This window comes from Eupeodes corollae, chromosome X, assembly GCF_945859685.1.
Source record: "Eupeodes corollae chromosome X, idEupCoro1.1, whole genome shotgun sequence".
Classification (NCBI taxonomy): Eukaryota; Metazoa; Arthropoda; class Insecta; order Diptera; family Syrphidae; genus Eupeodes; species Eupeodes corollae.
This window is the reverse complement of record NC_079150.1, coordinates 3,757,434-3,782,952: the sequence shown is the minus strand read 5'-3', so window position 1 is coordinate 3,782,952 and position 25,519 is coordinate 3,757,434. Positions and strand designations below refer to the sequence as shown.

General features: G+C 31.0%; 1 protein-coding gene and 2 long non-coding RNA genes across 20 annotated transcripts; 2 read left to right on the top strand and 1 right to left on the bottom strand.

Moving 5' to 3' along the window:
- Nucleotides 1–314: 314 nt before the first annotated feature.
- On the bottom strand, nt 315–19,383 carry LOC129953410 (dual specificity tyrosine-phosphorylation-regulated kinase mbk-2). 18 transcript variants are annotated; one of them, XM_056066617.1, is made up of 9 exons: nt 18,868–19,015; nt 17,977–18,098; nt 13,176–14,287; nt 11,733–13,013; nt 9,963–10,912; nt 9,129–9,873; nt 8,472–8,972; nt 6,269–6,300; nt 315–3,864 (listed from the first exon to the last, which is right to left on the bottom strand). In XM_056066617.1, the coding sequence occupies exons 3-8, from the start codon at nt 13,972–13,974 to the stop codon at nt 6,284–6,286; spliced, it is 4,293 nt and encodes a 1,430-aa protein (XP_055922592.1). In that variant the 5' UTR covers nt 13,975–14,287; nt 17,977–18,098; nt 18,868–19,015; the 3' UTR covers nt 315–3,864; nt 6,269–6,283. The 18 variants fall into 18 exon arrangements, with proteins under 18 accessions (XP_055922592.1, XP_055922584.1, XP_055922580.1 ...); XM_056066609.1 differs by lacking the exon at nt 18,868–19,015 and adding an exon at nt 19,308–19,383 and having other exon boundaries at nt 11,733–14,287; XM_056066605.1 differs by lacking the exon at nt 18,868–19,015 and adding an exon at nt 19,189–19,319 and having other exon boundaries at nt 11,733–14,287.
- Nucleotides 18,384–18,800, top strand: LOC129953412 (uncharacterized). Its single transcript, XR_008782520.1, has 2 exons — nt 18,384–18,604; nt 18,671–18,800. It is a non-coding gene; the product is annotated as an uncharacterized LOC129953412 (long non-coding RNA).
- Nucleotides 19,384–22,734: 3,351 nt separating the features above from the next.
- On the top strand, nt 22,735–24,857 carry LOC129953355 (uncharacterized). The gene is made up of 4 exons (XR_008782502.1): nt 22,735–23,361; nt 23,441–23,559; nt 23,616–23,769; nt 23,833–24,857. It is a non-coding gene; the product is annotated as an uncharacterized LOC129953355 (long non-coding RNA).
- Nucleotides 24,858–25,519: the final 662 nt, after the last annotated feature.

Genomic DNA, 25,519 nt, shown 5'->3' with positions numbered 1-25,519 from the left:
TTTCATTCTGTTATTTTAATGTTGTCATTTCATTAACAAGTTTAAGATGTGCTTTTACAATCGTTTAGTTAAACACCTTTCTTTACCTGTCATTTTTATTTTATACTCAATCGAATATTTCAGTGATCCTTTTATCAATTATTTTAAAACTCCTTTTATTCATTAGCTCTTCTAGCATTTATTATTAATTTAACAATTTCAATTGATATTTGTTTATAAGGAATATAAATCAAACAATTTTTACATCTCTCATAAAAACAAAAGCAAATAAAACCTTACACAGTCTACTCAAATTTATCGAACCTGTTTATACATTGTTTTTTATATATTTTTAAAAGATTTATAAATATTTGAGTGTGATGATTAACTCCAAAATTATCATCTATCGCGGGAGGCCGAATTCTAAAATATGTTAAGAAGGGGAATTAAAAAAAATAAATGAATTTTGTTCGATGTAAATAAATTGTTCAGAATTATTTAAATTTGTATATAAAGCGTCAAATGATATCAAACATCGTTTATTTTCTTTAATGCTGCTATCATGCCTGAGTAAGTGTATCACTCAAAAATGCTTTATTATTATATAATAAGTTTTTGCAAAGCTAAGAAAAGAAAAAAATCACCATTATGGCAAACATTTATCATTCTAGGTTAGAACAACCATAAGTTAAGTTTTCTACCAACTACAACAAAAGTTTGACGTCAAAATTGCATCACCTTAAAGTAACTCATATTTAAGTTAAAAGTCTCTCGATTCTCTTTTCAAGCATAACTATTTCTAACAGAATAATTGCAGTAGTCTGCCGATATTTAGGAGAGAACCTACGGCCTTCCTTGCAGCAAGTTCTTTACCCCATTAAAAACTGCTTCAATAACAATTCATTTAAAAAGTGCTGCATACCGTTAGTAGCGACATACTTTTTTCGTTATGCTGCATTATTAACTTCGATGGAAACATATTATGGTCCAAAGCTAAGAGAATAAAAATAAACAAGTCTTAAAGGAAATGTTATTTTGCGAAATCCCTTTTTTTATATCCTGGTCTTTTAGTGTCGTCATTATTTATATCGAAGTTTTTATTCACATTTTTGTGGGGTTTAAATGCTTGAGATCGATAAAAATATGGCATGATCACATTCTGCTAGGCAAGTAAATCATATTTAGACGATTATAAACGAGTTAACTAGACTTCATACAAAGATAATTCCCTTTAAATAAAAATGAGATGCCGAATCTTTGAGACACATATTATAATGTATGCCTATTTTCTTGGTTTTATTTTTTAAAGGAAACAACACGTTTCTATCGACAGTAATCAGTTTATATTTAATTGCTAAATAGTAACAAAACAAGAAAACGAAATTAAGAAAAATAACTTATTTCTATCTACAATAAAATCATTAACATATTTAAATTCTAAATATTTAAATACGATTTTGCAAGCTAACCAAAATCGAAAATAATAATTAATTTCAATGAGTAAAAAAGTAAAGGCAGTTAATTAAGTTATGAAACTTATATAACTAACAAGAGGCAAAACTCATCACTACGTCATATACATACAAGATTCATTTTGTTTTTTATAAGTAACTTTTAAGTTTCACATGTTGTATTATATTAGATTATATCACAAATAAACTAAATGTTTGCTTGTTTTTCCTTTATTTTACTTTAAAAACAAATTCGTCGATAGGGAACAACTTTTTTTAATTTAGTTTTTTTTTATAAGCTAGACAAAAATTACATTACATTTTTAAGACACGATAACACCAAACATAAGTTTTCTCATTTTGAAACAAACGAAAAAAAAAAAGCAAATAATAATCTATAATAGTTTACCTTGTAATGGGAATTATTTATTTGCGTCCATCAATAACTGATTTTTTAAATAAAAGAGCGTGTTTCTTACGCAAGAGAATCTTAAGAGACAAATGTAGTTAATAATAGTAAATATGAAAAGTTATAATGTGTTATAAATACAAAATTAAAATTTTCAAAGATGAGAGATTAAAGAAAATAAGGATTAAATCTTCATTTGAATTAAAGAAATGAGTTCGATCGCATAGTATAAGAATAAAATTTGATCAAACGATCATGAAGTCAAAGTTGTAATTAATTATGGACAAATTTGATTCATTATTCAAATACAAAACAAAATATTTCAATGTTCAATGTAAAACAATTAAATTCAAATGCAAAAAAAAATCAAACCAAACTAGATAATAATTGAGTACTGGACGCAAATAAATAAAGATACGGGTCTTTGTTCTCCTTTTTAATTTATGTTAAACAAGATTAATTTAGAATATAAAAGAGAGAGCATATTGTTTTTCGTTTATACCTTTACTTAACCAACTACAGGTTATGATAATATTTTTGTATTTACATTATTTTAGTAAAAGATATAAATGGTGTAGTTTTTGTGTTGTGAATTTATTTTGTGTATGCTGCCAAGTTAAAAAAAAACTAAAATAAAACCAAATAAGCCAACTAATAATAATGAATAAATAAGTTCATTCACATATGTATTTATAATTAATATACATATATATATATATATATATATATATACATATATATATATATATATATATATATATACATATATACATATATACATACATATATGTGTACATTATATTATATTAGAAGTCATACAAGTATTTTTTTAATTTTTTATTAATATTATCACCACACGAGGGATCTTAATTGTAAGCTACTTTGCATTAGATGTTACGGCAGTGATAAGATGCTTATATTTTTATATTTTTGTATTGATTTTTTTTATTTTTATAAATTTTATGAACTGCTTACATGAAATGATATAAACTAAAAAATAGATCAAACATACATTCATTTTGTTTGTATTCAAAAGAAATAATAAGAACAATGACTAAAGTAGTTTCATTTAATAAAATAAGCTTTTTCGTTTTTGTTCTAAATAATGAAACTAAAGGATTATTAAGATTACATTAATTTTGTTTGTATTTAAAAGAAATAATAAGAACAAAGTATAAAGTAGATTCAATTATTAAAATAAGCTTTTCAGTTTCGTTTTTGTAGCTGTACATAAATATCGTATATATATATGTATATATACCGCAAGACATATATAAACCTCTTAAGACTAGTACACTACTATTAAACAGCAACTGACAGCATATAAATTTTAGGCAAAGTAGTTAATATAATGTACATATATATTAAAATGAGACCATCATCACAAGAAAAGTATATGACTTTCTTTTTTTAATCAATTATCATTTTTTTAAATTAATATTATTCAAAACGCTTTTGCGGATTATTTTATATAAATAGCTATAAATGTTTATATATGAAGGTTGTGTTTTGCTTTTGTTTATGAACAATACTTTGCTTCATCATTTTAAGTATTACTTATTGGGCGATTTCGAATATTTATACCCATGTATTTAAATAATTATTGTTTTTCAAATTAAGATTTACATCAGAATAAATGAGTGTGTTGTATAAGGAACGGGCTAAATTTCGGGGTTTTCTCACTTTTTAGCTCTCATATTTCTTTTATATACACTTCGTAGGTTGGCTTAAAAAAAATCTTTATATTTAATCGCAACGGTTCCAAATAAACATAAATCCAAAAAAATACTTAGCCAAATTCTAATAGTAATTAAAGTTGTTCGTCCAACCTACGAATATACAAGTCTTAACAATGTAGAATATAGTTATTCTTCTTGCTTTTTAAATGTCTTAAAACTAAGTTATTATTTTTACTGTTGACTACAAAATCTTCTTTGTTAACATTTTTAGTTAACTGTTATTTCGTTACATTTATCTGTCTGTTTTTTGTTTTATTTTTTCCACCGTAGGTTTTAAGATTCTATCCTAAGGTTGCATCAGAATGTGATTGGTTTTTGTTTGGTTTTTTGTTTGTTGGTTTTGTTGGGAAAGGGAATAAAAAATAAACGAAAGTGATTTGTTAGTGTATGTTTTTTTATTTTTTACGGTAAAAATATTACGAGAAAACAAATGTAAGAAAAAAATAAAATTAAAATATTATCGATAAAATAACTAAAATGCTTTTATTGTGTCATTTGGAAGGATTTTTTTTTTACAATTTGCAGGGGTTATGTTACGAATCTATTCGTCTTTTATAAAATTTCCGAAAGATGTATTTAGACATCACTGAATTTAATTTTAATAAATACTTCTTTCGTCACTAGATGTGAAGACAAGTGGAAACATAAGCATATACCAATGTTTTTTACGTTTCGTAAAAATGCCGAGAAATGCAATTGTATTTATATTTAATTAATTTTAATAATTAGTTTAGGCATTGATTTTAAAAGACTAAAAATGTTATTTCTAAAACAATTACTTTTAATCAGATAATATTGCATTCGTTATAAAATCTCGACAGACATCTTAAGTTTTTTGCAAAATAATGATACGATTACTTTCCTCAAAAAATTCAGTTGGTATCGAGAACAAAGAGATAATTTGGTTGCCTTTTTCTTCATTACTTGGAAAATTTGCAAAATTATTGATTTCTTAAAAATCAATTCATGAGTAGCACTAACACAGAAATATTAAATAATAATAATGGCTTTGTATATAAAACCTCTAGCACTATCATCGAGTCAATTTGCTACGTTCTCCATAGTTTCTAGGGTTACCACAACTGTGTAGTCAGAGATTATGAAGAAGATTCGAAGAAAACGAGTAAAACAGAGACAAGTTATTATTTTCATAGAAAATTGGGAGCTTAATCGTAGACATTTGTGTGATGTAATTTTTCATAATTAATTTCCCTAAATTCAATGTTGTATTTAAAGGCAATAAGTATTGCAATAGTGTTGTTTGTATTAGATAAGATGATTGTAATTTTTGAAGATCAGGGAAATAGTTTAAAAGTTGATATGTAGCAAACCCACTCTCATCATCTAGAAACATTGTAAATTAGTTGTTTTATCATAAGAAATCAAGTGGCAAAACACCGACAGACATAAACATAAATAAGATCATGAAGAAGTAGCAAGAGATGCGCAAGCAACCAATTATAAAAAAGGCATACAAAACTACTACTAAGCCAATCGGGAATAAAAATATCGAAGGCGGATGATTTCTTAACCATTATGGTTCTCAATAAGTAGTAGCTACATTAAAAACATGACACAATCTGTGTAGCTTCGAATATATAATTATTTTTAAAACGTGTAAGCGTGTGTTATGTTTTTAAGGCTCCCACGCTTGAACAAGAAACAGCCAATGAAATTTAATTGCGAGTTTCACATTGTTTTCCAATAATCAGAGAAAACACCAATTTAGATGACATAATCTGAAAATACATTTATTTTCAGTGGATGGGTTGTTTCAGTCATTCGTTAATAAGTCCAAAACTGTATTAAATTAATGATTATATTTGTGAGATAAGACATTTGAGCAAATAATCAATTCATTATTTACATTTGCAAAAGTAGTTATAGTACCACTAGAGTTAGTCGATAATTTTAACGAATGCAATTCTATAAGCTAAGCTAATGTATATTCGTAATTAAATTAAATACAAGTGAATGTATTATTTCTTTCGATTTTGAATTAAAAAAGCAACTCTAAAATAACAAAAAATAATTGTACTTTTTTATTTTTGCGAACCCACTTAAGAAAATTTGGAGTCAACAATTTTAATGAAAAGGAATATAATAAAACATAGCAAATTCAGCCATATAACTTACTGATGAATGAGTAACTTAGATGAATATTTGTGTTTCTTTTAAAAAGGCCAGTTCACATTGATCAAGGTCTCAAGAAACTCATTGTGTCACTATCTTTACACGTAGAATTTTAAACATTTATGCGTTTACCCATGGAAATATTAAATAAACAGACTTTTTTTAAAAACTTGAAAAACAAATTTCAAGCACATTTTTAGTCTTAAATAAAACAGTCTTTTTATGTAGTAATAAATTGGAAAGTCTTTTAATAGACTTTTTGTTTCTCTTCAGTCTTTTAGATTCTTTAGACTTGGCTGTTTAATTAATGACTTCCAAATCAAATGAAAAAACTAAAATGTGAACAAAATTGTTTTAATTGAAATATGACTTGAGCAAGCACATACATTAAGATAGGAAAATCTGCTAATTGATTTTTTGATTTAGGGCAATGTGCTTATATTTTTTTTTTGTAAATTAGAGACCTCAATAATTTGAAAAGACCAAAAAACTTAAATAAAAATGTATTATTGAAATAAAAAAAACCTAAAAAGGAGTTAAATCAAATAAATGTTTACCAAAAATCATTGAGATCAAATTGAAAGGTGAGCTTGTAAGAAAAGAAAAAACAGAAGAGAAAAAGTAAGAGAATCATTGTAGTATGTTTTATTTGAGCGGCAATTAAGAATTTAAATCAATAAACAAGAAGTTTTAAAATCCTCAAAGTAATCTTTTTGCATTTAGTTACAGTCAAAATGTCAATATAGCTAAATAAAATTAACTTATAGTCTGTCTTGAAGTAAAAATAATAAACAAAGAAAATAATCAAAGTTCTCTTAAAACTAGGTAAGTAGCTACATTTCTTCATGTGAATTTGCTTTGATAAAATTGTTATTGCGGCAAGAAATTGTAATTTATAGTCCTCTTGCTTTTTGAACAACTACGAAAACTGAAACTCATTTTACTTACATTTCCAAGCAAGCAAGTTGATAAAAAAATTGTCTTCAAAATAGAAAGAACATTTTGTATTCCCATAAACAAAAAATATTAAATTTTGTACACTTCTACTTGCATTGACATTTTGGCCGTCATTTAAGACTTTAAGAAGTCTAAATAGTGATTTTGGCATATATTCAAGACAGTAACTTTATTTTGAGCTTTAGTTTGTGTTAGGGGAGGGGTGTTGATGATGCGTAGTTTTAAAATCGTCTAAAGTTTGGGAAAATTTAATATTGGAAACGATCGAGTTTTGTTTTAAATTTAACCAAAAATTAAATAACATTCACATAATATTAAAGTATCCCTTATCTCGGTCAATAAAGTACACTTTTTTAACAGGTCGGAATTTTTGTTTGACAAATTTTTCTAGGGTGGTATTCTCTTAGTTTTTGTTTCATTCGATTCGAGTTTTTAAAAATATTTGGTTTTATGTAATTTAACTTCCTATAATTCACTTACCATCAATTATTTGTATAAACACCTAACATATTTTAATATAATCATTTTAACTAGCTAGACCACAGTTGGAGTATTTATTTTGAATCAATATGTTAATAAGACTGCTTTAGTAAACAATCTTTTCCAATCGTTTTCAAATCATAGATTTTTTAAATTGAAATATGCAGCTAAAAATGATCGGTTTTAACTTCCTTTATATTGTGGTATTGACAACTTTGATTATTTACCTTATATTTGCTTTATAAATGTTTATTTTATGTTAGCTTCTATATTTAATATTGGAGTGATAATGGGTGTAAGGTGAAATTTTTCTGGAGTCAACAACAATCCATACCTTAACCTTGGGATTATTAGATGTTTTTTTTTTTTGGGGGGCAAATTACTACTTAATGAATATGTTTAAGGGGCCATTGTAGAACGTTTTTTGTCTGATTTTATTTTATTTGTATGCCATTAAAAATACAAATTTAGGACAAACATACAACATCACCTTCCACTTATCTAAGGACCATTAGTCGCTTTGTAAGCAATTTAAGCGGTAATTAATCAGTTATTTGTCTTTTTGGATTGTTAACCAATGCTGTTGAGGATTGCTTAAGAGATAATTAATTTTAAGAAAAGTAATTCGAGTTGCCTACAGTGGAAGCCGATAATCTGATGATTTTCAAAATAGCGAGCCAATAATGACCCAAAAACTTTCACCACTGTTGATTCTTTCAAATTTCATCCACTTGCTATAATATGATTTTATCTTATAAATTAGTCAATTCAATTTTGTTTGATCTGGATTTAAGTAAACCAAGTCCCTTTTACAATTACTATTTATGCACATTATTTAACTAGAGTAGTGAAAATTCTTTGAAAAGTATTTTGCGCTTGTTTGCAGTGCAATCATCTTCAGGATTACGAAGTAAGAAACATTATCACAAAACCACCGAGGTCCATTCATTTCCGGTACGCCAATTTACTTTGTGTTGAAATACACGAGGCATAATTGGTCCATGCGAGAAAGTGAGTCGCAATTTATTATTTTTTAAAGCAGTACTTATAAGTACTCACAATGGCTAAACTTGCCGTACCTTATGCGACCGTGTGGCGAACCTCACAATTTTAGTTTTAACAAGTGGGGAAATATGATAGTTAGATAAATATATTTCTAGAAATGTATACTTAAATGAGTGATGACTCACTGCAATGCTCGATTTTTGTTTTATCCAATTTTTTGGAACTTACTACTAACACTTTAATACTACAATTCGTATTGACAAGCAATGACTCTGTGTTTGCTGCTTGTGTTGTTGTTGTTGGTATTATTATCATTACCTGTGTTTTGATGATGATGTAAGACAGGCTGTTCCATATGAGGATGCTGATGCGAGTGGGTGGTATGATGATGGTGGTGATTGTGATGGTATAAATGCCGAGTTTGCTTAGTTTGTGGCTGTTGTTGATGTTGAGATGAAAATGATGAGTTACCTACAGAAGCAGCTAGATTGACGCCACCGCAGGCTTTTGATAAACTTTGTTTGGCAAGGTGTTCGGCGGGCACTGAAGAAACTGTACCATCAAATTGTGATTGAGCCATGCTATTATTTAAACTCATTGTGTATTGATTAAATGATGTTTTGCTAGAGCTGCTACATGATGAGCTGCCACCACCGCCGCCGACGCCACCGCCGCTACTAGAACCAATGCCGCCGTTGGCAGCTGAAGAAGGTAATTGAATTGCATTTTTAAGCTTGACAGTACTATTGTTACAGCTGGTTTTGCTGCTGTTGAACCATCGTTCATTAGGCTCACAGAATGTTAAATTACCAGGTGCAACTGAAGTAGGTATTTCAATTGCATCTTTAAGCTTTGAACCTAAATTGTTGCAGGTGCTATTGCTGCTGTTAACTACCCATCGTTCGTTGGGTTCAACAGAAACAATACTACCATGCGTAACTGAAGTAGGCAATTGAATTGCATTTTTAAGCTTACCAGCTATATTATTGCAGGTGCTATTGCTGCTACTGACCCATCGTTCACTGGCTTCAGCAGACACAATACTTGATGAAGAATGAGTAGCACACGATGTCACAACCAATGCGTTCGCGGATAATGCTGCTACACTGCTGGTGCACTCAACAGTTCCTTCAACACAGCTACTTCCACCGCTAACGCCACTTGTCACTGGTATTGGTTCACCATGTGGCGGTCGTGGAAGCCGTCGCCGTAACCAGGGATGTTTGAGAGCTTCAGCAGGGGTTAGACGCTTCTCTGGATCCCACTCAAGGCACCCGCGGATGAAATTTAAAAACAATGGATCTTTACAACCGTCCAATGCTTTTGATAGACTTTTCGAGCATGGCGGGCCACGAGGTTTACCGCGACGGGAATGCCCGCCAATCAGTACCACCTTACCATCAGGCATTGTCCTGACCATGCAATACCGCGGGTAGCCCTTTGGATTGAAGAAGTTCTTTGTGCGTTTCGCATTGGTTAGGATATTCTTATTAGGCATTCCCAATACTTCAATAATACAAGCCAATTGATCGTCTTCATTTTCACCCGGAAATAAAGCATGGCCCGACAACAGTTCAGCCAAAATACATCCCAGCGACCACATATCAATCGCCATTCCATATTTTGCTCCCAATATTACTTCGGGAGCTCTGTAGAAACGTGATTGAATGTATGTATAAACTCGTTGGTTTTCATAGCAAGATGATCCGAAGTCAATAACCTAAGAAAAAAAATATTTTAAAGGACAAATTTAAAATATTTATTATTATTATTGTAGTAGTTGGATAATATTATTTCTTTTAATTTTACCTTTATGCCAGAACGGCCTTGTTGTTTAAGCAACACATTCTCAGGCTTCATATCACAATGAATTATTTTATTTTTATACAACGCATCCAAGCATTGCAGCAATGAGTGAGCAAACTTTCGTACTAATTGCAAACTAAATCCTTTGAATCCGTTTTTCTTAATCAGCTCGTACAGATTTATATTTAGCAATTCAAACGTAATGCACATGTGATTACGAAATGTAAAATAGTCGTACATGTGGATTATATTCATAGTATTATATTTGTCCTGCTTGCGTAGGTGATATAGTATTCTTATTTCCTCTTGGGCCTGACGATGGAAACGCTTTTCGTTTCGAACCATTTTTAAGGCCACGTGCTCATGAGTCTTATGATCGTAAGCTTTTACCACTTGACCAAAGCTGCCTTTGCCGATGATCTTCAATACTTCATATCGGTATGCAACGTGATCATGGGGTATGTGAATATAGGCACCTTGGTCATTGTCATAATCAGAGTTATTAGGACCAAAAATCCCGGGTCGCTTTTTAGCATTTGCACCAATGAAATAAATTTGGGGATATGCTAATATTTCAGTTCGTTCATATGGTGTGAGCTTGTGCATGTAAAGGACCATAACTTGTTGTGGCGACACCACTAGAGGTTTTGGTTTCTCTTGAAGGGCGCTTTTCTGCTGACCAGACATTATAATTTGTTCATGCAGTGGATATTTGCTTCCATCAACTCGTACCATACTAGTTGACAATGCTGTTGCAGTTGTTCCGGATGTTGTAGCCGATGAAAACACACAGATAGATGATGTTGTTGCTGTGGCTGTTGCCGTTATTGCTGCTGTAGAGTGTTTGTTGTTTGTCGCTTGTGGTGACACTTCTGTTGAATTAGGCATTGTAATCGTTCCATTATTTCCACCGCAAACTACACTATCAGGCATTGATGAAGAATTGCAAGTAGCTAGAAAATGTTTAGGTATGTATTTAAAACAATCAAATAAGGACAAAATAAAAAAAAACTGAGCAGCTTTCAAATATTAACTAAAAATGTATTTAATTTAATGATGCCACACGTATGCAAATTTGAGTTTTTGTTTTATTTTCCAAGATTTAAATAAGATATTTTAGCTTCTGGTGTCGAAAGTAGAACGACTAAACTTCCATAAGCAATAGTAATTATAACAAAGTCTATGGTAATATTTTCGATTATAGCTATAATAGCCCAAAATCTATTCTATGTTATAGGATTAGAAATGGTTAATAAACAATTTATTGTTCACACATGAGGTGGCGTGATGTGTAGTGCATCGGCTCCTTAAGCTACTTGATCAAGGTTTCGAATTTCATCGACGGTAGAAGTTTTTCAATTAATATAAAGGAACCACAAATAAAGGAATCTGATGATCGGTTGGCACTCGTGAAACATATTTATATCAAACCTTATGAAAGCATAATCAAGTTGTTGTTATATCATTCAAACCCTATTAATATTCTAGACTTGAGTTGGGCCCGGTCATTGCTCACCATTTAATTCAAAAATCTGTGTTTTACTTTTTTTGTAAAAAAGGAATTGCTAAGCAAGAAATTTTGAAGAGCCCAGACTAAAATATTCATCAATTCCATCTCATTCTCGTTTCCTTTATTTACTTATATATATAATTTTATTGCATGTTTTTTATTTAATTTAAACTTAATTCTGTAATGTTATATGTAAAGAAAATTTGGAAAAGTTGGCATTAAATTGTTATTTTTAAATAATACTCAAACCAGGTTACACTTACCAATTGAAGACAACGATGTGCTCGCGTTTGATATAAATCCACCTGACAAGGGTTGATCAATATCATCATTTAGTCTATTGGTTCCTTCATTGGATAACGATTGAATATGCTGATTGCCTTGATTATTAACATTATTACTATTTGTAGCCATATTCGTTCCTCCCGCTCCTGTGTCCGAATGTAAATAGGAGACACATTGTTGACCAAGCATTGAACTTATATTGTTGGAACTATCGTTGTTGGACGATGCTGCTATACTTCCTACCGCAGCAGCAACTGTTGGTAAACTGTTGTGATGATGATGATGATGGTGAATATGATGAGATTGCTGCTGTTGAGTTTGCTCAGTACCCACCATTTTGACTTTTGAATTTGAATTTGATTTGGCAACAGCAATTGGAAAACCAGAACGATTTATATTATTATTGCACGGGAGTGACGACGAGAATTTATTTATGGGGCGAAAAGAGCTGCTACTAATAGAACTTGAGTTTGAGTCTCCGTTATTCCAATGATTGTTGTTGTTCATAAAATGCGGTAATGTCTCACAGCCCTTGTCATTCAACGAGGTCGATGATGTTTTATCAATTTTATTATTTGTACTTAATGAAGAGGACGACGATAATGAAATACTGCTGGGGACGATAGTATCGAGATCTGATTCAATGTCATTTAAAAACCTATTAGTAGGTGAAGTTGGTCTATTTAGGGTGCTATTAGATAGACTCTGAGTGGTTCGATGAACGTGATTTTGTGTTTGCGATTGTTGCTGTTGTGAGAGATGGTGTTGTGACAATGATGAATCCAACATTTCGTTATTGCTGACCTCTTCATTTACAAATGACGATGATCCGCATTGAATTGTATTATATTTTCGTTTGAATTGTGCTTGTTTTTGATATTGGTTAGGTTTTTGATTCTGATTATCTTTTGAATTTAGTGTCAATTCGTTATATTGACTTTCTTGTTCATCAACAAAATCCTCACTATCAATGAAATCTAAATCTTGATCTTCTTCGATATCATCGACGTAGTCGTCGTCATCTTCATTTTCGTATCTAGTGTAATATTTATTAATATAATTTGTATGACGATCTAGATTCTCGAAAATACTATTTCCATAAAATGATCCGTTCCGCAGCTGCTTTTTATAGCGACATTCATCTAAGGATAAACTCTTATGCGATATAGAAGGCGAGGGCAGTGGAATAGTTGAACGTAAGGGGAAACTTAGAACTGGAGAAAGTAGCTCGCTTTCTCGATCTCTTGACAACGATTGTTCTGAAAAGTTAATAAGGTTTAATCTTAAATTAGATCTACGCGAAGAGTGCAAATTAAATATTGAATTCTTTGGAAAAACATTATATTCTTCATGTTCCTCACTAAGAGTGGTTAAAGATGTCGATATCGGATTCGATAGTAGTATAGAAAAGTTATATTTACTTGCATTTGTATTACTTTCATATAATAATTGATGACTCCTGTAACCACAGAAACGAGAGCGAACAGAAAGTGGGATTGTTTTATTAGCACCACAACTATAAGCCGTAGTATTAAATTCTGACTTTTCTTGATTATTCTCTGCTTTGTCGGAGAAAGAATAAGAACGACAATCAAACAAATTATTGGATGTTAGCTTTGAATTCTGCTGCACTTCACCAAACAATGGCAATTGCTGACTTATAACACCAATGTTAGATAGATCAAATAAAGAACGAGATATAAATGGTGATGGTGATTGCTGAGATTTTGGGACAAATTTGCTATAAACCGCATTATTTTTAAAATGTTGACTATCAAAATTATTACTATATGGCTGCTGAATATTCACGTAATAATATTGACCATGACGCCATTGATGATTGGATCTAGATGAAGCAACTGATAATGTAGGTACTGCTTCTTCTTGGGCCTCTAAAGTTGATGATGTGATAATTGATCTACGTTTTGCTGTTTCTATGTTTCCTAACGATCGGCCAAATATACCGTTTAGTAAATTGAACCTTATAAGTTTCTTTTGATGTTTAGTTAAGTTGTCATTATTTTCTACTTTAGACGATGAGTCATTCCAATTAGAAGTAGTAGAAGATAAATTCTGATCTGGATTCTGTTGACAATTTATTTTGTTTTCTCCTATGCTTGTACTTCTTTTATCTTGCCTATCTAGTTTGGAAGTTCTTTCTCGGCGTTCTGCTTCTTTGGACGAATATGACTGTTTCTTTGAATGATTACTAAATATCATTGCCCAAACTTCAATTCAAAATGAACTAAGCATATTAATTTGACTAAAATTTCTATAATATGATGCTCTAGGCCAATAATGATGATGCTAATGAAATAAAACTAACATTGAATTTATTTGTTTCAATGATTGGTCTTCGTACTGCGGCTGATATTGCTCGTGCTTTGGTTGATGATGAATTCGTTGTTTATATTGAACATTAATCGCTGGTGGTAATAGAGGTTGATTTGCAGCCACCCAAATTGGCCAGAAACGTTGAAATTTTAAATCCATTTTAGTTCATCTACTTAAAGTAATAGAATCTGTCTTTTTCCTGTAAGATCGAATGAAGGAAACATTAAATTTATGAAAATGCTATAAATAAGTTAAAGTATTAATCACCAACAGGACAGAGGAATGACTAGGAATTGACTAAAGGAGTGACTACTTATTTTTAATTGTGTTTTTTTTTGTATATCATACTTTTCGTAGCATAATAAAATATTCAACAACTGTCGACATCTCAGATGAAGTAGCTTGTGACATTTGAGTTGAAGTAAGTCATGTCATATTTTCATAATTATACTAGTGGTTCTCGATTTATAACAGGACCCTTATTTATGTATGTATTGCATTTTGGATGCAGAGCTGCATACTAAAATAAGCCGCATACAGCAAATAAGTAAAGAGAAAAAACCAGGCTAGTCTAGACACGGTGTTAAATTTATCATGTTTGTATTTTATTTTGGTCTAAAATATTTAAATTAAAAAGATACTAGCAACCTTAGCAAAACTTTTAGGAATATTAGGTGTACTAACTGGCGAAGGTAGTACCCGTGAAATGATGGTTATTGCGTTAGACTGTCATGCAAGGGGTCTTGGGTTCAATCCCTGCCTGTGCCACCTTAATTTAAAAAAAAAAATAATAATTTTCGCGGGTACTGCCTCTTGCGAGGAATTGACAAATCCTTCAAGAGTAATTCTTGTCATGAAAAAGTGCTTTCTCAAATTAGCCGTTCGGATTCGGCCTAAAATTGTAGGTCCCTTCCATTCCTGACAACAGTACTCGCACACATGAATGGTTGGGAGTTGTAAGTCACTAGGCCCTGGTTCGCAACGGACTGTTGCGCCACCCAATTTATTTATTTTTTTTAACTGGCGAAGGTAGAAAACAAAATAATCGATTGAGACTCCACCAAATGTTTAGATGATGTCACAACAGAAATATTTATAACAACCATCTACCCGAGTACCTTAAAGACAACAAAAAAAAGACTGTTTGTATTAAACAAATTTATCATGTAGCCAAAATACTAAAAAAAAAAATGTATAATACAATGTGATATTAATGTTGTCGGCTATGAAAGAGTTATAATCTTATTATCTTATATTCTTTTGGTAGGGACTTATAAGGTGCCCAATTAAGAAGAATTATCTTGGCCTAGCCGAAATGGTATGCAAAAACTCTCTAAGTATATAAACGTCGGGAAATATTAGGCACAAAAAAATAATTATCAGTGGGAAGAATCATGCCACGAAAGTTAAGAACTTATGCTAAAATCCACCTCTCGGGTTGAAAACAAGATGATAAAAACATGAGGTATCAGTTTACTCTGAAAACGAAGTCGCTGCTAACAATATATTGGTGAACACGATAAAATGGGACCTGAATTCGTTTTCACCTTTTGACCAGGCCCTGATAGTTTATTTTCTATGATGATACAAAAGAGTGCTGAATCATTATTCCAAATATTAACAATTCATTCCTTATTAGCCTCAAACGGACATAGGTTCCTAAGTTGTTTCGTGAGGTCAGAGTACCTAGTTTTTATTCCAAAAGCTGGAAAAGACTACAGACCCATCAGCCAAACATCGCTTGTTTTCAAAACCTTAAATAGGTTTCTAGTAATTCACATCAGAAGTAGTGTTAGGATTGAAGTTTTATCTCCTACACAGCATACGTATTCTAAAAATAAGTGTAGAAACTGATTCACACTGTCGTGAAAACAATAGAAAAAAGACACAGATATACGAAATAGTCAAGGAATATTCAATCGCTCAGTTAAAACCTTTTTTTATTGCAAGTAAAATGTTCGCAAAATATACAAGAATTTAACACATTTGTTTTGGAATTTCTAACTATGGTTTGATTAATAAGGGCATATATTTTAATTCTTTGAATCTTCTCTTTACATTTAATCTTTTTAATAAAAACGTATATTTTTTTAATCTCAAACTATTATGTTGTATTCGGTTGTAAGGTTTTTTTTAGTAAAATAGGGGGCATTTGAAAACCCTTTTATTTGTTCAAATAAAATTAAGAAATTGTCTTTTTCGTAAATGATTGATCCTCTTGTAGAATAAGGTTCTATTAATCCTTTGGAATTCATAGCACTGATAGCTTTATTTATTATTCATAGAAATTGGGAGTGACACAGTCTTTTTCGCAGTTTCAATAGGGATTTTATAAAAGAAACAGCAGTGGTTAAGACTTATGTACAAGTTTGGAGAAATGGCATTTTTTTTATAAAATCATCGAGATTTCAAGAACATTGAAACTTGATGTATTTCATTTTAACATGATACTGAAATTGTTTTAAAACCGTTCTTAATAAATAAACACTTGGAGTCAACTAATTTACTGACCATACTTGTGATAATCTTTTTTTGGGACTATATAATATTGTTCTTTGCATTCCAGATTATCAATGATAAGGTAGTTTTTATTTTAATAAATGAAAGTTAGGTCTTTTGGTTGGTAGGGTTAAAACAATGTATTTTACTAACTAGATAGGACACTAAGCAAAGGGATCAAAATTCTCAAAGTTGGAGAAAAATCTAAAAAAAAAGGAAAACTAACGGAAGCAACAATTAGGTTTTTTTGTATTCCATATGGAATGACTAAAGCTTTTTAGAAGGCTCAAAACAAAAAACATTCAAGAACAGTTTTTAGAAAACAAAAAAGTCAATGCCCTATTAATTGTTTTTGAAAAGCAATCGTAATATCGGAACAAAGAAAATGTAACTTTTCAAAAACCATTATTTACCGTAAATTTCAATTATTTTGAAAGAGACACCTAATTTTTTTATTTATATGATTAAAAAAAGAGTCACCTCTTTAAACATAGATTTTGTATGGAAAAATAATATATGTTGTGTCCAAAAAGCATTGTATAAAATAAAATAATGAAGAGAAATTACTTGTATTTACGTATTGTTAGATTATTATTCTTTGTTTTTGAGCTTATTTTGAAAAGCGTATCCTGAGCCTTCTCGCTTTGATTAAATGACAATAATAAGGATGAATATACCTGATGTTTCATATAGTAAATGGGTCACTTAAACTTTATTTTTTAAGAACCGGATATTCGTAACTCATGATTCACCAGGTATCCGTCTATCCAGGTTATACCGACCAAAAAATAGTTTGTTTTTATAGCAAATAAACAAATTAAAGTAATAATTTTAATATTGAAACATCCCAAATAACCAGTTTAACTTATTTTTATGTCCCAAACTCAAGGAAGAGTCACACGTGAAAAAAAAACATAGGTGACCGACTATGCGGTTAAAAACCCTATACATTTCTGTTGAATCATTTCATTGGCCAATAATTTTCATTAGGTTCTTTAATTGTTGAACATCAGCAAAAGTCTTTATCCAGCAGAATATAACTATTTATGAAAATAAAAACAGGTGGATGGGTAGTGTATAACATTTACATTTCACCTGTCGTCTGTCCTAATGCAGATACTTTTTGCTTACATTTTTACTACACTCAAATGACAAAAACACTTGAATTAAATATTAAAGGATAAAGTCGGATAAGGTCATCTAATATAAAATTTTCATAATCGATCTGAAATCAATAGGACAGCCTTTAACGGCATTTGTTGGATTTTGGAATGTGAAGCATGGGAAAAACATGGGAGTCAATAAATCAACAGAGGCGGCTGTGAACACCATAATACTGTATAAAAAAAACACTACAAACTGCACTTTAAACATTAAAAAAAAACTTACCTTAAACGTATTCATGTTTAACAATAAGTTATTATTGTACGATGCTACACAAAAGATCAGGACCCACGCGGCTTTTGCAACTTTTCTTTTCTTTAACTTTGTTTAAGTTCTCAAGTTGTTCTCTAAATAAAAATCATAATACAAAACATTTTAATGGAATGAATTAATAAATCGTTTTTAATTGGAGTTCTGTCTTTGTTTAAATCAAAATATCCTAAATAGAAAAACAGAACTCTTTTGAGAACTCTTTTGACAACTTTCAACACCACTTTTACAAAATTTCCTCATCACCCGGAATGTAACAAGAGATCTCATAAACTTTTATTCACAAAAAAAAATAATAATTGTGCCTTTCTGTTGTCTGTTCAACGTGGTAGTGCCCCAGGACGCATTTTCATATTATTACACTCATTTAGTTTGAAAAATATCTCATCAGAATGTATTGTAGTAACTTTTCATAACATTTTCCTTTATATTTTAAAACAAAAAAAGGAAAAATTATAAGTTTTTGCAACAAACTGTCAAAAATTATTGTAAGTTTTATGTTTTGCTTGTTAGATGGCGCACAAAGAGAACAAAATATACCCGCTAGTGCATTGGTTCAATACAAAAGGAGGAAAGAACAAAGGTGAGGAACGAATATGAAACAAGAACCATGGAATTAACTGCACCTCATCGGGTATCCTTTAAACAGATCAACAAAGCAACGGGAGTCGGGACTGACAGAAAGCATAACCGAAGTTTTCCTCTTGAAGGATACTTCCGAAAATTACCATGCTTATGAATACATGCTACAAATAAAAAGGCTGCTAATCTAACTGAAACTTATTTTAAACTTTATATAAAATATTGGAAACAACACCAACACACAAGAACAAAACAAACACGCACATTTTTGTGTAATTTAAATCATGTCTAAAAGAAAATATTATACGAAGTACGGCAGTTTACAAAATATCGCTCAAAAACGTTTTCAGAATCTAGTAACTCTTTTTTTTGTTTTTCGTTTATTTTTTGAGTTTGAGTTATGGAACAGATATTCTTTGCTCTTCTCGCACAAATTATATACTACGCCTAGTTCGAATTCGGAGATCACCAGATTTTTGTGTCCTATATAACAGTTATACGGAGAGTGAGGAAAGAAATTAAAAAAAAAAAACAAGAACCGCATTCGTGTTAATCAATTGTTCTGAATTAAAATATGCGAAATACCTAATTGAATTGATGTAATCAAACGGACGCGACTACTTTTTTATTGATTAATCGGAAGATTTTATGTAAGACAAAGACTTTTTTAATTATTATTTATTTTACATCGCAAAAAACTTCACCTTCCGTTTCAGAAGTAGAAAAAGAGAAAGATACCACAATTTCTTCGTAACATTAATTGTGCATTTTTTCTTTTACTCATGGACGACCAAACGTCTAAAAAAAGGCGAGTTCATATTAGTGTTGGTGCAGGGATGGCATTAGGTCTGTTATAAAATATCTGCATCAACAATCAAAACTGACTACTGATTTTGAGGAATGCATGTTTATAAACCTGGATGTCAAGAAAAATTGGCGAAATAATAGAAATTGGGTAGTTTATATTTTTCACTTTTGCTGTCAGAAATATGAGAGTAACATTTTTAAGATTTATTTTTCTTCTATCCTAAAATTTTAAAAGAAAGAAAAGAAATGCAAAGGTAAGTTGATTACACGGTGAGAATTGGTACTGAATTGTGTTTATGTTTAACTCTCATGCTCTGTCAATCCATCTAAAAAAATTCCCAGAAATCTTAGGTACATAAGCTGGCCAAATGGCTCTGGTTATATTTTATTCGATAGAAATGTGGCAGAAAATAAATAATAGTTATAGCGAGGGCAAATATAAGGGAAATACTTTTATAATGATTATACACAGTGCGAGCAATTAGGAAGGGAGGATAGGAATAGTAAGGAGTTACCGATGAACATTGGTTTTGAATGTCAACACACTGTGATGAGTGGAAAATATTAAGTCTGGTAAAGCATTCCACATTCGTGTAGTGCGACTAATGAAATAATCTTTGTAGTTAATAGTACGCCTGAAATCGAGTAAACTGATGAGTATTCCTAGAAAAAAGGTATTACGGTTGAATTCTTTGATGGGATATGGGAATTGTATTCGAGTTTCTGACGAATATACGCTTTGTAAATTATATCCAAATCAAAAGGGGTAAGCACTTTTGACGATGTCAAATATGTCATCACTCCACAACAGTGATAAATTAATGGAAATATTGATTATTTTTTGGATATTTCATTGAAATTTGTTCATGTTTTTTGATTTTATTGTCTACTTATTCTTAAATTTGGAGAAACAACATGTGCTTTATAGATTAAACAAAATAAATTAAAATTAAATTGGAAGCGAGTATTTGGGGCGAAATTGGCTGAGGTTATGGTTGGCTGTCATTTTCTTTTGGCTACCAAATTTTGTCAAAAGCAAACCTCTATGTAAATGTTCAAAGCTAATTTATATTTTTCTGTTGTGTTTGTTTTCGTAGCACCAAATTGGAAACAAATATTTTAAATGCATATTGTAAACAACAAATATGTATGTTTTTTTCTTAGATATTTTTCCTTTTCTTTCTGTTCGGTATTTTCATCTTTGTGTTTACAAACAATGCTACCTGTCCGGTTCTGGTAGTTTGCAAACGTAGCCGACACTAAAGATTTTAAATAGCCTAGCTGAAATTCAACCGAACGCGACCAATGTAGGGATCACAAAGCTGACCTGTCATTTCGGTTTTACTACAAGCTCAAATGTCGTCTAAGACGCACACTTATTATGCTGGAATCAATTCACCGCACTTGACTTTCACATATTAACATGATTTAATCAGAAGTCCATGATAGTGTTCAAAAACTATGGAAATTTGAATTTTCAGCATTAAAAAATGACATGAAGGATTAAAAATGTGTACAAACACAGTAAAGCTTACCAATTAAAAATCGCTGAGCATACGTTTAGGTATCGTCGGGTTAAACCTTATCAGCGAGTTGATTTGCGTGTACCCTAATGACCAAAATAAACATGTCATGTACTAATTAGCCTCTTATTGCATTACTTACTATTTTTGCTGTCAACAAGACAATGTAGAAGTGACATTAGTAATATTATAAAAAGTAAAAGTAAAAAACAAAAATATTTATTTCAACAAAATTGAAGAACGATTCAACCATTGAAGACATATGTACGAATCTTAAAAGTTATTTCCAAAGCAGAGACAAGTTTTTTTAGACTACAAGTGTACATTTTTCATTGGCGTCATCCAAGTTGCTACGTTACTCCCCTCAAAACTTTATACACTTATAAAAGCAATAACACAAAATATTAAAATAAGTGTTATTCCAAAATGGGTTCTATTAATTGATTTTATGATAGTTTTTTTTTTGTTAAGTATTCACTTATATTAAAATATTAACAATATTTAAAATGTTGAGTTTATGGAATACAACATTCTCCCCCATGAAAACCACAAACAAAAATTTTCAAAGAAATTAGACTTCAAACTTTCACACCCACCGCTCAAACTGTCAAATTTATAAACCATTATTATTAAAGATACATGATGATACACACAGTTAAAATCATACGCACTCGAACCCGTCCAGGTATTTTTCTTTACATGTTAGAGCTTTGTTTTTAGAAAAAATTAATGCAATATGATGAATTCTAATGCCAAGTATTTTTCAAAAATAAAAAAAATCATGTGCAGCTAAATTTATTTCGTACTACGTTATAAGCTGACTGCAAAATTTAAACAAAATTCTTTTTATTGATGGTGTTCATATGACACCATTTAAGGAACATTTTTTACTTCATATGGCAAGTCTTGCATGCGTAAAAAATTCGAACTCGAAATTTTAACCAAACATAACATTAAGATGGTAGAGAAGTCGAAAAATGTGGGTTCCCCGGTTCCGCCCGGGTATCTGTACATCCCGGTCCCTGCAGCCCAAGGCATATTGTCGACTAGCTTAATATTAGGAAATTAATGTTTAAAGCCTATTTGAGTAAGGCATTCTTTTCATTTCCTTAGACACATACAATTTTTTTGGTCAAATTTAAAAATTCTAGTTTTCTCAAAAACGAACCGATATATATATATTTTTTTAATTTCTGGCAAAAATTATTCTGGCTTCTTTCAATACAAAATAATATTTTTGTATTGCTTAAGAACACGCTAAAAACCGTTATTTTGTTTTTAGAAGAAGTGAATCGATTTGTATATTTTTTTTATTAAAAACACTTTATGATTAAAAATGTCATTGTTTTTATTTTTGATTAAAAAAAATATAATATTTTATTTAAGAATTTGAAAATAGATCATCATTTTTGTACGAAATGTGAAATGTATGTTAATAAGCTTTAAATAACTACATACCAAAAATATTTTAAAACTCAAATTAAAAAATGTTTTACACAAAAAATGAATTTAAAAAAAAACTCGCTCAAACGATTTTTAGCTCAAAATTTTGAAAAATAATTTTTTTTTGAGAAATCAAATGGCATTTAAATTTTGAAAAACAAACTTTTTTGCAGGCACATTGTCAAAGCCTAAAATACTCCTGTATTTTTTAAAACAAACTCTTTGAATACATTAACTATTACCGCGTTTACAAGGAGAATTGAATCCGAATTGAATCAGGATTTAGCGCCGTATAGACCTGGGTCCATGTTCTGTAACTCAGGTAAGTTATCGCATCGTTAAAAAATGAAACGATTCGTTCCCCACTTATCGCTTCTGGAAAAAATTGGGTTTCTGTAACTCAATGCGATAATTTCGATTTTCGATTTGTTTAGGCTGGAAATTCCATTGGAAGGCGATAAGTAGAACTGTCAAATTGACATTTTAAAACAAGAAAAAAACATAAAGTGAAATTAAAATTGCATTTATTATTCTTGATTTTATTAAATTATTTAAATAGTGTATTTTTATTGAAAATGTTCGCTATTTTCATTGAAGAAGCTTACCAATGCCGCAACAAAATGCGTATAGAACGCCGCATGCTTCGAGACAGCACAAACCCCTTCGAAATGCCCCAGGAACGTTTCCGTGAGGTATTCCGGCTGAGCCGTAATCCAGCGCTGATTTTGGTGGAGGAAATACGTCAATATTTGTCACAGGGACAAAGAAGAACTTTTATCCCTATCCCCCTCCGCGTTTGCTCGGCAATCCACTTTTTTGCAACGGGATCCTACCAGAGAGACATTGGCCATGATTTTTCCGTAGCAATGAGCAGATCCATGATCTCACGGTGTATAGCTGATGTGTCAAAAGTTCTCCAAAATAATTTGATGAACAAATGGATTAAGTTTCCAAGGATAGAAGACTACGAAGCCATTAAACGGAGGTAAGATTTTGATTGAATACAAAATATTTGTTCGCTATACTTACTAAATATACATATCTATGGTTTTTAAAACAAACAGGCTTTCCTGGGGTGATTGGTGCAATTGACTGCACCCATGTACGGATACAAAAATCAAGCCGTGACATTGAAGCCTGCTACCTTAACCGAAAAGGTTTCCATTCGAAAAATGTACAATTGGTAAAAAACCTTTACCTACTTATCGTCTATATTCAACAAAAATTATGAACTTTAAGATATGTGACTTCGATCTAAAAATCCTAGAAGGTTTCGCAAGATATGGAGGTGCTGCCCATGACGCCTACATTTGGGAGGCTTCTCAAATAAATGTGCTGCTAGAAAGGCGTTATGAAGCATGTGGACCCGGTGAGCATAATTCATGGCTCTTAGGTAATTATAGTTTCTATTTAAAACTTAAACTTTTAAGCAGCTTTTATCTTAATTTCTTTAAAGGAGATTCGGGATACCCTCTACGTCCTTGGCTTATGACGCCATACCGTGCTACATCAAATACAGTCGATAGACGTTTCAACACTATACATGCGCGCACAAGGAATTGTGTAGAAAGATTAAACGGTGTTCTGAAGTCCGTGTTTCGGTGCCTTCGAGTTGGGCTATTTGCCAATAAAGAATATAATCAAAATAATTTGCGCCTTTATTTTATTGGAACGGTTTTCTTTAAGCTTTATTGATATTTGTGGTTCATGATTGAAGTGTTTCTATTTCGCTCGAAATTTTTGAGTTACATACAAACCACCATCATTTCAGAAATATGTTCTTTATTTGGGTGGTTGAAACTGCTCTGAGTTCTAATTTATGTCACGTAAGTGTTCATTACACCCTCTTTCAATTTATGGAATTTTAAAAAATAATTCCCATGTAAAAGTATTTTTAACATTTTTAATTTTCAAAAAAAAATGTTGAAACGTTTTTTATATGGACATTTTTTGAGATAATTTTTTGAATTAAAAATGCTTTCCGGAACTAGTTAGAAGACACAAATAAGAACTCAGAGCAGTTTCAATCATCCCAATGGAGCAAGTAGTTTTGAAATGACAGTGGTTTGTGTGTACCATTTACAAGAATTTCGTATGAAATTAGAGAGAAATTCTTGTAAGTGTTGAGCTTTGGTGGGAGTTTGGGCAATTGAATTGCCCCCTGGCAAACTCTTTGTGGTCCTCCATAAATTGCACCAAGTATTCTTTTTGGGCCCTTGTAACCCGGGAACATCTCTGAAAATACAGTTTATTTATTTATTTATTATTATTCTATCAATAATAAGCAATTTATGTACATTTATTTATGTACCTTAATACTTTGTACTTACCTTTGCGACTTCGCTCATTTTTAAGTTTTATGTTGTTTTCTATAATTCCTTCCTTATCGCCGCTTTTAATTAGGTGATATATTTTGACGTTTAATGTGAAAAAGTTATCGACTTTTAGAGATACAGAAACCCATTTTATCGCATTTTTCCAGTATTCTATTCCGTTTATTCCAGTCGATAAAGTTATCGCCTGTCAAAGTTACAGAAACCCCATTATGCGATAAAATGAGTTTTATTTCATTTCTCACCGTTTCTCGACAAGTTTTATCGTTTCGCAAGTTACAGAACATGGGTCCTGGATCGGATCGAAATAGGATTACTCGATCCGATCCCACTGAAAGAGGTGAATCGAATCGAAAATTTGTTTGTAAACCTGAATCGGGGAATCCAATTATTGGTGTGTAAGGTCTTGCTTGTGTGCGTGCGATAAGTTTTTTCTATCTTGTTTGTTCTAAGCAAAAATACTCCATTTAAATGGAGTATTTTTGGTTATAAGCTGAATTTTATTTAGCGCTCGTCTTTGTGTTGAGAGCATTGTTTTAAAATTTGAAAATTATTCATGTAGCAGAACGCACACAAATACAACCCAAATGTCATTTCGATTCCATTTGAATTCGATTCCTCGATTCAGTGCCACCATATACCTGGATCGAAATCTCAATTCGATTCGATTCGATTCCTCGATCTCCTCTTGTAACCAGGGTATATGTATGTATAAGCAGATCGCGTCGCACGACTCCATCTGCGGCACTGGACACCTTACTCTACCTAATCTTGACATATTTAGCAAACAAATAGCTGCACCTCTGCTAT

Excerpts from the sequence above, each read along its gene's own strand:
- LOC129953410 (XM_056066609.1), bottom strand. The coding sequence starts at position 13,974 with ATGATATTTAGTAATCATTCAAAGAAACAGTCATATTCGTCCAAAGAA. Across the intron at positions 10,913-11,732 it reads CACATCGTTGTCTTCAATTG|CTACTTGCAATTCTTCATCA; the intron begins GTAAGTGTAACC and ends AACATTTTCTAG. Across the intron at positions 8,973-9,128 it reads CACCTGCAATAATATAGCTG|TTGCACCTGGTAATTTAACA; the intron begins GTAAGCTTAAAA and ends TACCTACTTCAG.